This window comes from Salvelinus fontinalis, chromosome 22 (genome assembly GCF_029448725.1).
Source record: "Salvelinus fontinalis isolate EN_2023a chromosome 22, ASM2944872v1, whole genome shotgun sequence".
In the NCBI taxonomy this organism is placed as follows: Eukaryota; Metazoa; Chordata; class Actinopteri; order Salmoniformes; family Salmonidae; genus Salvelinus; species Salvelinus fontinalis.
Window position 1 is genome coordinate 24019994 of NC_074686.1, and position 15127 is coordinate 24035120.

Here is a 15127-nt window from a genome sequence, read left to right on the forward strand (position 1 = left end):
TTACCTGTTGGTGTTTTCTCAGTGATTACGACCTCCTTGGTATTGTGAAATAAGAACAGGGTTCAAGTAAAGGTGGAAGTGTTTTGACTTTGAACCATGAAACACTCCGATGCTATATAAAGAGGTGTGATGGGAACACAGCATGCATGGCTTTCCCCATCAGTACTGGTGGTGGAACCATACCGGTGTATGCTGCATGGCGCTCAGATATCTTCCTGTCTACAGCTTCCAGGGGTGGCCTACATTTGCTGAATAAGGTGTGCTTAGAGCAGGGCTAGAGCAAAAGCCTGCATACACAGTTCCAAAAGGGAAGTCCACTGCTTTGTTATGCTGAACCCTCACAGCATAACATCCACATTAATTTTATTAAGACTTCTAACATTCTAACAAAACACAATAAGTGTTGTACAGCTCTGTTACATAGTTCAGAACTTGTTATACAGTTTGATAGCTTATCTATCACCACCTTTATGTAGCCAGAGATGAAATCCAACATAATCCCCTTTTGGCTAATTTAAAATGCTAATGAGATGCTAATGAAATCAGAGGAGAAAAAACCTGTCGTGTAGAGAACCAGAATGGTATTACTTAGCCTGGTTGTCCATTTAAACTGGCCACAATGCATCATGTTATGTAAAACTCTGACCACCTTCAGCACCTCTCTCTCATTGGTCGTTCTGTTGTCTGCATATTTCTATTTGACCGGAGAGGGAAGAAATGGGGCCTAGCTAGAATGAGAGAGCAAGAGAGCCTGGAAGCTGTGGGTTATATGAAGCTTTGAAATACACATTTATATTCTATCCCTGCTTGCAGTGCAACCATATCTGTGTATTTTATTTACTGAAAATAAATTAAGTGTTGTAACACTATTTGAAATGCAAAACTGAGAACACATAGGGGCTTCTGTGACCAGCATGGAGACACGTTTGAATATTATTTGTTGAAAAAAAATGATATTACACATATTGTTTTAAATTATTATAGTCATCTATTACATCTTACATCTCAACTTTAGTTTTAATAATAGCTTATTTTGTAGAAGAGAAAAGATCAATCTCATCATCATCATCATCATCATCATCATCATGCACACTTCTCCTTTTCATAAAGAGCACCTACATGTGAGTTGCTACGGTGTTTGTGTTTTTTCACCAACTCAATGAAAAGAAATCCTGTGTACCACTTGTGTAACCTTCTGACCTGTTTCAGACGTGTCAAACATAAACCAATAGATCAGGAGTTTTAATAGAAAATGCATCAGATCTGAAGTCCTCTTCAAGGACACAGTAGAACATGTGGACTGAAAAAAGGTTAGAGCCACGCCCCCCTGGTGTGATGACGAGACCAGCTGGCGTTTAACGCGAACACTGCTGCAGCACCACCACGCCACCGGCCAGTTCCTCTAGGCAAGCTGACCTGTGTGGACGGCACCTGAATATTCAGCAAGGACCTAACACCAGTAGGCTTCATGATAAAAATGGAGTGAGAGAAACAGCTAAACGACTAAAGAATTGGACCTGCTGTTTTGTGCGTATTTTCTATCTATTTTACTCACAAAAAAACAAACACACGGTACAACATACTACGACTCATATGTCTGTAAATTAGTAGAACTGTCACATCTACAACGGTCTTGCATGTCTGAGCAGGAGTCGATCAATCACACTGTAGGCTACTTTTACACGTTGCGCGCCTGCTACTGCCTTCGCCGCTCTGTCCGGTCTACCCGTGGTCTAGACTGTTCCAAGCCCCGGTGCATTGACCAGCCAACTAAGCCGCAGTCATGGGAGGGAATTTGGGGTGCCACCGCTCGATCCCCAAAGACCCGACGGATTTCAGCAACAGCAAGCGCAAGTTTAGCGCCGCGTGCAACTTCAGCCACATCCTCGTGAACCAAGAGCGGTTGAATATCAACACGGCCACCGAGGAGGAGCTGATGACTCTACCAGGAGTGAACCGCACGGTAGCGCAGAATATCGTGGAGTACCGGAACTGCATTGCGGGGTTTAAAAAGGTAGAGGACTTGGCTCTCGTGAGCGGAATCGGTGCCGGCAAACTGGAGATTATCAGACTGGAAATATGCGTCTCGAGCAGGACGGGTTCGTCCCAACACTCGCCGTCGTCTCTGCGTAAAGACTTCGAGCCCCACCTGTCATGCACAGGTATGAACATCAACACCGCCACACCGGCGCAGCTCATGAGCATCCGTGGCATCACGGATAAAATAGCGAAGAACATAGTAGAATACCGGATGGGAAATGGTCCGTTTAAAAGCATCGAAGACTTGGTGAGGGTCAATCACATAAACTCCTCTCTATTGGACAAAATTCGCTTTCAAGTGTTCGTAGAGCGTTCCAGAACACCTTCCACCAATACTAACGGGGGGTTGGCATACACTACCAAGTCTCACCCGAGCCCCACATCATTCAGTCTCCGGAGTGAAGACATGGAGCTTCCACCCGGGGGGCCGACTCGGATTATGTCTGTGCGGCCCAACGTGGAGCCTCCGTCGGGGATGCGGGACGGGAAAGCGGTGGTCAGGGTGGCAACCTGGAACCTCCAGAACTGCTCTTGTGAAAAGGCCAACAACCCGGGCGTCAAAGAGGTCGTGTGTATGACATTGCTTGAAAACGAGTAAGTATTGATCTGTACACTACTGACAAACGGTCAATGTTATAGACGTTAATTGTCCATTAGACATTGTAGATTATATGCCAATGTATGGTGATCAAATCACATTTAATTTGTCACTTCCACCGAATACAACAGGTGTGTGTACCTTACTGTGAAATGTTTATGCCCTTAACCAAAATGCAGTTCAAGAAATAGTTAAGAAAATATTGACTAAATAAAATGAACACAAAATAACAGTAACGAGGCTATGTTAGTTAAGGTAATTTGTACATGTAGGTAGGGGTAAAGTGACTGTGCATAGATAATTAACAAAACGTAGCATCAGTGTAAAAACGTGTTGTGGGGTGGGTGTCAATGTAACCAGTCCGAGTGGCCATTTGATTCATTGTGGAGCAGTCTTGTGGCTTGGTGGTAGGAGCCTTTTGGACCTAGACTTGGCCCGCCGGTACCGCTTGCCCTGCGGTAGCAGAGAGAAGTCTGACTTGGGTGACTGGATGTTCCATCTGTGCTAAAAACAGTGTACATGTGAAACATGGCCATAACATAACACCTGTAATCCAAATAGATTTGTTAGATAAGGGAAGTGCTTGTCACTTGTTTTGTGTCCCTGGGGGAAAACACCTCTGCAGGTGGTAGAGAACAATCACACTGTTGGATCAACTAATGTAGCCTGTCTGGACTCTCAGGGTGGTTCCTAAATGAGGTACTGCCAGGTGAACACCTATCACAGACCAGGTAAACTGTGTTAAGGGATAGAGCTGTCTGATCAGTAGTCTTGTTAGAAAGCCAGACCCTCACCACTGTGTTCAGCTTTATCTATCAGAGACGATGAGTCGTTGAGTGTTTGGTCTTCGGTGGCTTTGATTGTCTCCAAGGCTACTCACAGAGACATTCATGAACTCACACTCTCTCCCTCTGTGGGTGTGACTTCCCCAGTCGACTCAGTGCCTTAGCACTGTGTGTGTTTTACACTGAACACAAATATTAACGCAACATATAAAGTGTTGGTCCCATGTTTCATGAACTGTAATAAAAGATCAGATGTTCCATATGTACAAAAATATTATCTGTAAAATTTTGTGCACAAATTTGTTTACATCCATGTTAGTGAGCATTTCTTCTTTGCCAAGATAATCCATCCACCTGACAGGTGTGGCATATCAAGAAGCTGATTAAACAGCATGATCATTACACATGTTCACCTTGTGCTGGGGACAGTAAAAGACCACTCTAAAATTATCGGTTTTGTCACACAACACAATGCCACAGATGTGTCAAGTTGAGGGAGCATGACATTTGCCTGCTGACTGCGGGAATGTCCACCAGAGCTGTTGCCAGATAGTTTAATGTAAATTTCTCTACCATAAGCCGCCTCCAACGTCTTTTTAGAGAATTGGGCAGTACATCCAACCTCCCCCCCATGCGGGCCACGTGTATGGTCAGGTCGCAATTGTAAATGAGAACGTGTTCTCAATTTGCCTACCTGGTTAAATAAAGGTGAAATAAAAATAAATAAATAAATGGTGTCATGTGGGCGAGCGGTTTGCTGATGTGAATGGAGTGCCCCATGGTGGCAGCGGGGTTATGGTATCGGCAGGCATAAGCTATGGACAATGAACACAATTGCATTTTATCGAAGCCAATTTGAATGCACAAAAATACTGAGATCCTGAGGCCCCCTTTAAAAAAAAATTTATTATAAAATTATGAAAGGAATCTGTGATTGACAGATACATATCTGTATTCCCAGTCATGTGAAATCCATAGATTAGGGCCTCATTAATTTATTTCAATGGACTGATTTCCTCACATGAACTGTAATACAGTAAAATCAATGAAAATGTTGCATTTATATTTTTGTTCAATATAGTTCAATGGGTTGTCTTATATAATCCCCAGATCAGGACAGTGTGATGCAGCAGTGAGTCTGTCTTTCTGGGCCTCCTCATTGAGAGGGGGACACATTCCGCCTGGTGGTGTCAGGACACAAACACACTGCGTGTGACAGACTGAAACTATCCCTGGTGTTAAGACTGAAACGCAGTGGCGGCTTCTGATTGGCTGAATACCCGCGGTGCGAGGTGGTTGCAGTGTTAACAAAGCAGCATGACAGAAATATGATGCCAAGTTTTCAAACTACTGCTAGTTTCTTTGAGAAGATGTGTGTGTATAAAGTGATCTGTGTATTTGAACAACACCATATAATAACCTATTTCACTTTCATGTCAAACCAAATGACCATTGCAGCACATGCTGACACTGTTTTGAACAGATTAGATTATACTATTATGAACGAACAACCAGTTTACGAACGAGTGCACCAAGGAGAAAGCAATACGCATGCAGATGCAATAAGTGAAAACACATGCTCTAACTGGGGATAGCTAGCTAACATGTTACAAAGCATGATGTGCTAGCCAGTTAACTTTCATTCTGAAATAACTCCAAATTCCCAAGTTAGTCAGATATTAGATTAGGATGCTCCCATGCCAATTTCAAGTCTAACTAGCTAGTAAGCTACCAGCTAGCTACACTGAGTGTACACAACATTAAGAACATTTTCCTAATGTTGAGTTGCACCCCCCCTTTTGCCCTCAGAACAGCCTCAATTCTTCAGGGCATGGACTCTATTGAAAGCATTCCACATGGATGCTGGCCCGTGTTGACTCCAATGCTAACCACAGTTGTATCAATTTGTCTGGATGTCCTTTGGGTGGTGGGCCATTCTTGATACACACGGGAAGCTGTTGAGTGTGAAAACCCAGCAGCTTTGCAGTTCTTGATACAAACTAGTGCGCCTGGCACCTACTACAATACCCCCTTCAAAGGCACTTAAATATTTTGTCTTGCCCATTCACCCTCTGAATGGCACACATACACAATCCATGTCTCAATTGTCTCAAGGTTTAAAAATCCTTCTTTAACCTGTCTCCTGCCCTTCATCTACACAAATTAAAGTGGATTTAACAAGTGACATCAATAAGGGATAATAGCTTTCTCCTGGTCTGTCAAATAAATAATTCCTCAGTGTATCTATTTTTTTTTAAAATAAAAGATGTTTACAATTGGTATAAAAAAAACAATCACAGGTGGTGCGCCGCCCCTTGTGGGCGGGTTGCCGCTACTGAAACTACTTCCGACAGTCAAACATGTTATGGTAATTTTGGCACCTAGAGTCAAATCTTCCACGCAGTCCCAAATCCAGTCTCACAAGAGTACTGTCATCATGCATACAGCACATGATCCTCGTGTCTGTCACTTAATGCAAGAAAGAACACCAAATAAAATGCTGCCCCACCCTAGTCTCAAACAGTACAGTCTCTCTCACACGCACACACACAGTTGTGTTTTATTCACCTTGTGGGGAGACGATTGGTTCCCATTAAATCTTTTTTTTCTGTGACCTTAACCCCAAACCCTTAAATTTATCCCTAATTCATAACATAACCCCTAAGCCTAAAAATAGCAGTTTTCCTTGTGGGGACCTGCAAAATTTCCCCACTCAAATTAGTTTGATTACTATTCTTGTAAGGACTTCTGGTCCCCACAAGTATAGTTAAACGTGTGTGTGTGTATATATATACACACACACACACACACATGCATGGAAAAGTCCTACAGGCACAGCAATCAGAGAAAACAAAGCCCTTTCCAATGATTGACCACCTTTAGCACAGTACTTTGACCCCAGGTACTTCTTCCTCTGTACTGGTTTGTATGTGAAAGTTCTTTCTAATGCGGTGATACTTCCCCTGGCTGTCCCTCCCTCTTCCTGTGTTCTGTCAGACCTATAGGTAAGTGTTCTGGCTGGGGACATTGAGGCACAGGGCGGGAGGAAGGTGGAGGGAGAGGGATAAGAGGGGAATGGGAGAAGGGGAGGGGTGTTGTCTGTTTGCTTAGCGCTCAGCTGTGGAGCAAAATATCACAGGCTATCACATACTTGAGTTTACAGTACAAGCTGGGGCGTGTTGTCTTGGCCTGCCTCCAGCTAGCACAGGGAGCGAGTTACTGGAGTTCAATGAACTCCGCTCTGCACCACACGGAATCAAAGGTTAGACTGACAGACAATTGGCTACCAGTCCCGCCAGCCTGATGCAGTCTTGGGGAGAAAGGAACCCCCCCTCCAGTTATTTGTAATGAGTCAGTTGAGCTGTTGGTCTCCCTACTGCCACTCCCATCCCCTAGCTAAGATGTCGACAGAGGCTAAGGGAACAAGGAAGCGGTCTCACCACGCTGACTAGCTAGCTGCGAGAGGGAAGTTACTCTTGGCGAGCAGGGAGTTTGGTTATAACAGATCAACAGTACAGGGAATGTGTAGACTAGACCTCCTGACACACAGTTGACTAATATCTCTGGAAGGAAAAACAAATGACTCCAGGGATAGTACACAGAGAGGTTATGTTGTCCGTGAACGGTAGGAAAGGGAACGGTAGGCCACATTCTAATGTCGGTTTTGCAAGATCAGTAGTGTGCCATGCTACGCGATATCTATTGTGCAATTGTTTAACCTTGGCTTTCATGAGCGGCAACTTCAGGGACATAGACTAGGGTGACCAGACGTCCCCGTTTTAGGTGGCCTGTCCCCGGCTGGAGCTGTCCCCGGAAATGTCCTCGTTTTTAACTGTGCATTAAAAACAGACCTCAAAGTGAAATATTTTCCATGGCAAGAAAGACCGGGCAGCAGAGCCTAGCGGTTGACGTCTCAAACACGTTGTGCTTGTTTAGGCCAACAGAGGGGGCTGCTCGCTATAGCAGCTTCATTCACTCTTCTTCTACTAACTACTTGCTCGCGATAGTTTTAGCAAGAACTGCTGTGGAAAACTCGGCCAGAAGCTAGCAAGTATCAAGTGAATCCACAACATCACCAGAAACTTATTTTCAAGCCAGTTTGAGATACTAGCTAGTGATGTTGTCACAATTTATTATATAGATAGGTGATCTGCTCTAAGGTTTTAAATAGGTTATGCTAGCTAACGTTAGCTATGTAGACTAAGTTAGCTAGCTAAGTTATATGGCATTATAATAAGTAGTGTGAAAATATAGTAAGAAATGTTCATGGATAACATTAGTAGTGGAGAGGAGGAAGACTGGATAGGAAGAAAAGTGAGAGACAGAGGAAAGATACAGATATGGTTACAGAGCCTGCCAATTTATTATTCCAAATAATTTTTTTGAGAAAAAATACAAAAATGAGACAAGCAATGGGAATCTGTTAACCAAAGTATTTTATCTAATAGTAAGCTGTTTATTAATACAGATTGGAGAGAAGGGAGAAGGAAAAAGTAAGGGAGTAAAAAGAGTGAAGCAAGGAGAGTGTAGAAGAGTGAGGTGGAAAGGTGAAGAGAAGGAAGGAAGACGAGTGAAGAAAAGAGGAGGAGAAAGATTGGAGGAGAAGAAAAAGTTAAGAGTAATTAAGAGTGGCACAAGGAGAGTGAAGAAGAGCAGACAGAGGAGATACAATGACTCTTTCCAAGAAATGGAAATGCACTTTTAATGATAAACATGATGAGAGAATTTCCATTTATACGCTCAGGTCAAGACGATAGAATGGTTCACTGCACCCTTTGTAATTCCTCTTTCAATTGGCAGCCGGAGAAGAACGGCAGTGGTAGAACATCAGCAGATGAAAAAGCATAAAGCCTCTCTGATTGGCCGTGTTGGTATGCCCTCTGTCACCACGTTCTTCAAGAAGGTAGAGCCTTCCCAAGAAGAATATGGTTTAGCTGTGCAGGAGGGTGTCTTTGCATACCACACTATGTGACACAATCATAGTTACAGATCTCTGGGCTGCACAGCACAACTGACACGTAAACTTCGGCTCATAAACCTTCCATGTGCTAGGACAAAATGTGACGCCACAGTGAGTAACGTGTTAGCACCATGGGCAACTACTTTGGTAACACCGGACCTAGACCAGGTTGAATTTGTGTCCCTGTCCATTGATGCGTCCAATCATGGACATGTAAAGCTGCTGCCAATACTAGTCAGATATGTAAGATATATGATGGCAGCACATCTATGGAAACAAAACTGCTTGATTTTGTTGAATTGAATGGAGAAACAGCAGAGGAAATTGCAGCTGAGGTCCTGGTGGTCATCCAAAAAATGTAACCTGGAAAACATTCTCTGCCGACAACAAATACCAACTTTGGAGGACTGAATAGGCTGGGGAGGGTCAATGTCCATACCAAAGTTAAATATGCTCTGCAGTGGGAGGTGATTGGCTTAGGTTGTCCTGCCCACATCATTCATAACACGGCCAGAACAGCTTTGGATATGATGTTGAGTACCTGCTCACAAAGATATTTTCACCGTCAGAGTAGAAAGACTGAAGAGCTTTTGTGAGTTTGTTGGCCAGGAGTACCATACCATTTTAGGACACAGCAATGTTTGCTGGCTGTCCATGCTCCCTGCTCTAGAAAGAGTGCTGAAAAGGTATGTGCCACTGAAATCCTTTTTTATTTCTGAAGACAAATGCCCTGTTGTCCTGCGCACAATGTTCGAAGATCCACTGACTGAACTTTGGCTGGACTTTGTCCATGGAAACTTGACCGTATTCAGTGACACGATCAAGATGCTTGGAGGCCAGGACCACTGTGCTGTGGAGTCAGCTGCTATTCTGAGGAACGTTGAGGCAAAATTCACTGCAAGACGTGATGACAACATCATTCCAGTTTTGGTCAGAGGACTTCTGAGAGAGCTAGAGCAAAATGGAGCCATGTCTAAAGAGAGCTTTCTCAAAACATCACAATCATTCTTCACTATGGCTCTGAACTACTTGCAAGCATGGGAAAGCACACAGATAATCTAAAATATTTACATTGTCTCCTTTTAAAAAGGCAACCTCTGCGTGAAGAGATCCAGAAGGTAGCAGCCACACTGCAGGAAAAATGCCCCCATGTGACCATCAATGAGGATGCATTGTTTGACGAGGTTACTGGCCTGCAAGAGTTCCTAAAGGGGGATCACTTGAAGAATGGAAAACATCGGAGACACCGCTTAGTCAGAGATGGAGCACGGTGGTTACCCACTTCAAAGAGAACGACATCCCACACACTAACCTGGCTAGATTAGCATCTGTTGTCATGTGCTTACCTGGAAGTAATGCACCAGTCGAGAGAGTGTTCTCCCAAATGAGTGATATATGGACAGCAGCAAGAAATAGGTTCACTGTTCCTACCATCAAGGCCATGCTTATTGTGAAGACCAACTTCAACCTCCCCTGCCAGGAGTTCATGGAGAAGCTGGCCAAAGACTGAATAAGATACATTCTTCTGAGAAATATACAGATTAGGTTGGTATAACTATATTATGTAGTTACCAATCTCATCAGCATCTTATTTCTTTATGTTAAGTATTTCACATATACTATTGTCTGTTTTTTCAATTTTTTTCATGTTCTCTTCTGCTCTTATTCTACCCAGACTACCAGGACCACTGAATGGCTGTTCAGATTGGACAGTTCTGTCTTGTCTGTAGTGTTTCTGTAATATAGTTGTTTTCTCTATCACAGTGTGCCTGTTAGACTAAATACATGAAACCGGAATTTCATAGTTAATATAACATTGGCTATTTTAATTATATATTGACCACCGAACTGGAAATTTCCCCGGTTTTCCTTTCAGAAATCTGGTCACCTTAACATAGACCGATGCTAAGTGACCAGGGAAGGCTGACTAGCTAGCAGGGAGTAAGGTTACTACGGGATTTTGTCTTGTTCAGTGTTGTGTAAAACCTACTGTACTGTGGAAATAAGATTTGGATGTAAATCAGTCAAAACTGTTGAGAAACCGCCGGTTAACCGTGGACGTGCAGCGCTAGCGAAAAGCAACCCACCTGCCACCCTAAACACATTCTCTCACCCCAGGTCAACCGCTACAGGGTTAGTGGAAAAGGGCTTCCACGGTTTAAATGGGTCTGAACTGACTTGATCTACTGAGTAAACCACTCTTGTTTTCCCTATAAAAAAAACGAACTCCCCCACCCCAAGACATATCTGACACACTCAGGACGGGTGTGGATTAGAGACCTGTTGTAATGTGTTCTAATCTTCATCATTAATGAGGTTTGCCATTAGAAATACTGTCAGGGTTCTATCTAAATTCATTTGACCAGACTGACCCGATAACAGAAACAATGTGTTCTGTGTTTATCTGTATGGATCTGATAAAGGAAAATCAGATCAGCGTAGCTAGTTAGCTGTTCTAAGGTCAATCGATCAATTTCGTAATGCAATCATCCAATGATTCCATTCACCACACAATCTCTGGACAATATCTTCTCGAATCCTAAACAGATTACCGGTATTACAGATCAACTGGGTTTTCTCGCTTCTAATGTTGTAGAAGAATGTTCTGTATTGGGTCATTCCATTTGATTTTTAAGCACTTTTTGACTGCACCCCTTTTTGAATTGAACAACTTTCCATATACACTGCTCAAAAAAATAAAGGGAACACTTAAACAACACAATGTAACTCCAAGTCAATCACACTTCTATGAAATCAAACTGTCCACTTAGGAAGCAACACTGATTGACAATAAATTTCACATGCTGTTGTGCAAATGGAATAGACAAAAGGTGGAATTTATAGGCAATTAGCAAGACACCCCCAAAAAAGGAGTGATTCTGCAGGTGGTGACCACACATCTATGGAAGGGGGTGAGAACCGTGAGCCTCCTAGGTTTTGTATTGTAATCAATGTACCCAGAGGAAGACGGAAGCTAGCTGTCCTCCGGCTACACCATGGTGCTACCCTACAGAGTGCTGTTGAGGCTACTGTCAACCTTCATTGCATAATAGTGTGTTTTAATCAATTATTTGGTGACGTGATTATATTTAGTATAGTTTTATCTATAAAGGATAACTTTTTAATGCTTAAATATTCATATTTGTATGAAATTCACTGAGGATGGTCCTCCCCTTCCTCCTCTGAGGAGCCTCCCACTGCTTTTAACGGTAATTATCTATCTGTTTCAATTTTGCGTATGTTGTAGCTTAGACCCTATTTTACATAATCTGAGGTGTTTGTTGTTCCCGCCATCGGTTAAGACACAGCATGCTCTTAAATACAGGGTGGGTGTCATTTCAATCATAGAAATATAATTCATAGAATGGACATGACCATTGAAATGTTTATTGAATAAAAATGCACACTTCTAATTACTATCACAAAGATGCCGGACCACCCACCGTCAAATGTCAACTTAAATGTGAATATCTGTCTTTCTATTTCAGTAGATTTCCTATGGAAGATTGACGGTATTTAAAGCAACTGATATTCCCATTCAAGTTAACATTCTCTGTGTGGTTCTCCAACTGTCTTTTTGCCACCATTTTGAAAGTTAAAATATCAACTTTCTCATTTTAGTACAGCCAAAACATGACACTCACCCTGTATTCAAGCATGCTGTGTCTCAGCCGATGGCGGGAACAACAAACACCTCGATGTAAAATAGGGTCTAAGCTACAACATATGCAGAGTTTACGCGCTTTTAGATCATTTACGTTAAAAGTTCAAAAATGTATTTTCTCTCAAGAAATTATAGAATAGTTTGATAAGCGTTTTAAATGATATCATTCTCAACCTTTTATATTTTCCAGTGATGAAGACATGGAGGTCTCGTGGTAGGGTGGGTAATGGAAAATTGGTAAACTTTTAAGACTTCTATATCCTAATTGCTTTGGCATTCAGGTCCAAAAAGTCATTTTCTGATCTTCTCCCATGGGCAAATATGTATGGCAAGTTTTGTTTAAAACAAAAGGGATTCTGTCAAGTGATTGAAATCAAATGGTACGAGCCCATTTAGCAGGCCTGTTCTAGCTGACATGCCCTTAACCCAGACGATAAGGGTATGATGTTGGTAAATGGTACGAGCCCATTTAGCAGGCCTGTTCTAGCTGACATGCCCTTAACCCAGACGATAAGGGTATGATGTTGGTAAATGTGTGCATGCCTGAATGACATGGCTAGTATAGATCTCACCTACTGAAGCTCCTTTGTTAACCGTCACAACACTCGCATTTCTCTCTCTACCAATCTAGCTGTCCAGCTTTTCCAGGTGTGTGTGTGTGTGTGTGTGTGTGTGTGTGTGTGTGTGAGAGAGAGAACATTTACAACTTCCAGCCAGCTGCAGTGGTTGAGATTTTACCTCCCCAACCCACACCTCAGTCCTGACCCAGCAGGTCTGAATTCCAAGCAGTGAGGCGGGTGTTCAGCGCCCGGGGGGTGGGTGGTGTTGGCGCTGCCTACCTGCCACTAACCATGTTAATCTCTGTCCTAGTGCATGATGGGAAGTTCTCATCTACATCTCACCCGCAGCAGCAGGTCTGTTCCCCCGACTCACAGAACTGTCAGAATGGAGCAGACTGACTGCCAGAACAGACATTGTGACTATGTCCTGGACTCTGCTACTATGGTACAGAGTCCAGACTCTGTGTATCCCAATGAAATCCGGAGCTATCAGAGAGGCACAGTTTCTCTCTCAGCCCTGTCAGCGTATTGTGTGTGTGTGTGTGTGAGAGTGACTCGGGATTGATGCTGAGGTCATGTGTGTTGTTGGGAAAGTTGTGCTCTGTGTGTGTGGCTGACGCTGAGTGTTAAGAGCACAGAGGGAGAAGGCGCTCATGTGGAAAATTCCATTAGGACAGCAGTTTGTGACCGACAGAAGGACAGACCGTGAGTGAGATGCATTACCCAGAAAACACTGCTTCCGTCAGTGCCAGTCCCTCTAACTGTAACCAGTTAGCCATTTACACTGGAACACACTAAACTGGTTCTCAATTGATCCAAAACCAATCTACACTGATACACATCTCACAAACCAGCCTGCACTCATACACCACTATCTAGTACAGTACCCTCTGAGACAGGATTAGTCCAAGGTCACCTTGTGCTCATTACTTTTAGTTTACACAATTAAAGTATGTCTTATCAGACTTATAAGTCCAGACTCTCTGTTTCCTTCATTGTGTATTCAGTGTGTATGTGTAGTTTTCCTCACCTGGTAAATCATCAAGTGTCTTCCTGACATTGATTTTCTTCATTGTAATGATGACATTGAGGGATTACAGTTTCTCTGAGTCACATATAGTGTGGCTCTGCTATCTCTCTGTTTCTCTGCGGCAGTGTGGATCTTTGTATGACCTTTGCTGCAAGCCCCCTCCATCCTTTTACGTGTGTGTGTGTGTGTGTGTGTGTGTGCTCGCGGTCTCTCACTTTGTACATTTGCAGTAGAGCTTTTTTTTCTGTCATTCATTTTTTTTTTTTTTTCAGTGCTTGCCTTCGTTTGTTAACCTGCCCATCCTGTCGAGCTGTGAGGAGGATTTGAGGAGTTTGAACAGGCTATCCTGTCTCACACACACACTCTCCTGTATGGTCATGGTCACATCAGGCCCTTTCTCTGCACTGCGGCCAGGTCACCTGTGGTCAGTGCAAGGGAGGCAGTGGAGCCTCTGATTGGGAGATCACACCTACAGTGGGGAAGGGGTGTCGTCACCCTCCTACAGAGCTCGGGCTCCAGACCACAATCACTGATTCCACAGTTCCTGTTTTGATAAGAGACCACATTTATCTCTCACAATCTATTATGAAAGAATTAATGTGTTAGGGTAGGGTGGAAAACTAGTGTGGTGGGTAAACAAACGCATCAAACCATTTTGAAGATGGCAACAAAAGCATCTGTGTTTGTAGGATAAAATAAATGCTTCTGAACTGCTGGATTTGGAGTGTTCCTTTTTGCAAGTGGGTCCGTTGTACATTGTAATAATTTGTCTCCGTTTACTATCAGTCTATATACCACTGTGAAATAGTCTCATCTCCGGGTGGACTCTTGTCTGTTATCAGTTTAGTCTCGTCTGTCTTTTTATGTTCTTCATTTCATTACCTATTTTTATGGACGAGGTGCTCCAGTGAACCTCCTCCAGCTAATCATTCCCGCGCAGAGCAGACCAGGAGGCTAACGTTGACTTGTGCATTGTTTCCATTTATATTAGCAGATGCTCTTATGCGGCGTGGCATAAAGGGTCAAAGTCCGAACAGACTCAGCAGCAGTGTTGCCTAATGTCCTGTAATAACCACTGACCTACTGAGACGCGTTGAGAGTAGAGGGTGGCAGGGCACTGATCCTGCTATTCCCAAGGTCACCAGTCCATTCTCCATTCACATCCACGGTGACTGAGCTGTATGCTGGAATTAGAATCAATCTAGGTGTCCTGTCTGCTGATACATATTCATGTACTAGACCCCAGGTCACCATACCCTGGCTCAAGACCAACAAATGGAGAAGTAGGCCCCAAAAAAGTAGACTAAAATCATTACAATCACAATTAAAATGCAACGGTTGTTTAGCGTGTTGAAAGGATTACTTGAGGACAATGCGGCGCATCGCTCGGACAGAAGTTGCCAGCACGCATGTCTCACATTTTTCACAAAGCAGAAGCAGAGACGGTGCCAGACAGTTTGTTTGTCGGTGTTGTGCCGAAAGCGACTTGC

At 43.3% G+C, this 15127-nt stretch overlaps 1 protein-coding gene across 2 annotated transcripts in view; it reads left to right on the forward strand.

The window, feature by feature from the left end:
- The first annotated feature begins 1363 nt into the window (after positions 1–1363).
- Positions 1364–15127, forward strand: part of LOC129820068 (endonuclease/exonuclease/phosphatase family domain-containing protein 1-like) — a 29383-nt gene continuing 15619 nt past the window's right edge. The window contains exon 1 of one of the 2 annotated variants that reach the window (XM_055876903.1): positions 1364–2634. In XM_055876903.1, the coding sequence (XP_055732878.1) occupies positions 1784–2634 (851 nt within the window). In that variant the 5' untranslated portion in view covers positions 1364–1783. The remainder of the gene's footprint in view (positions 2635–15127) is intronic. The other variant, XM_055876904.1, reaches the window with a different exon arrangement.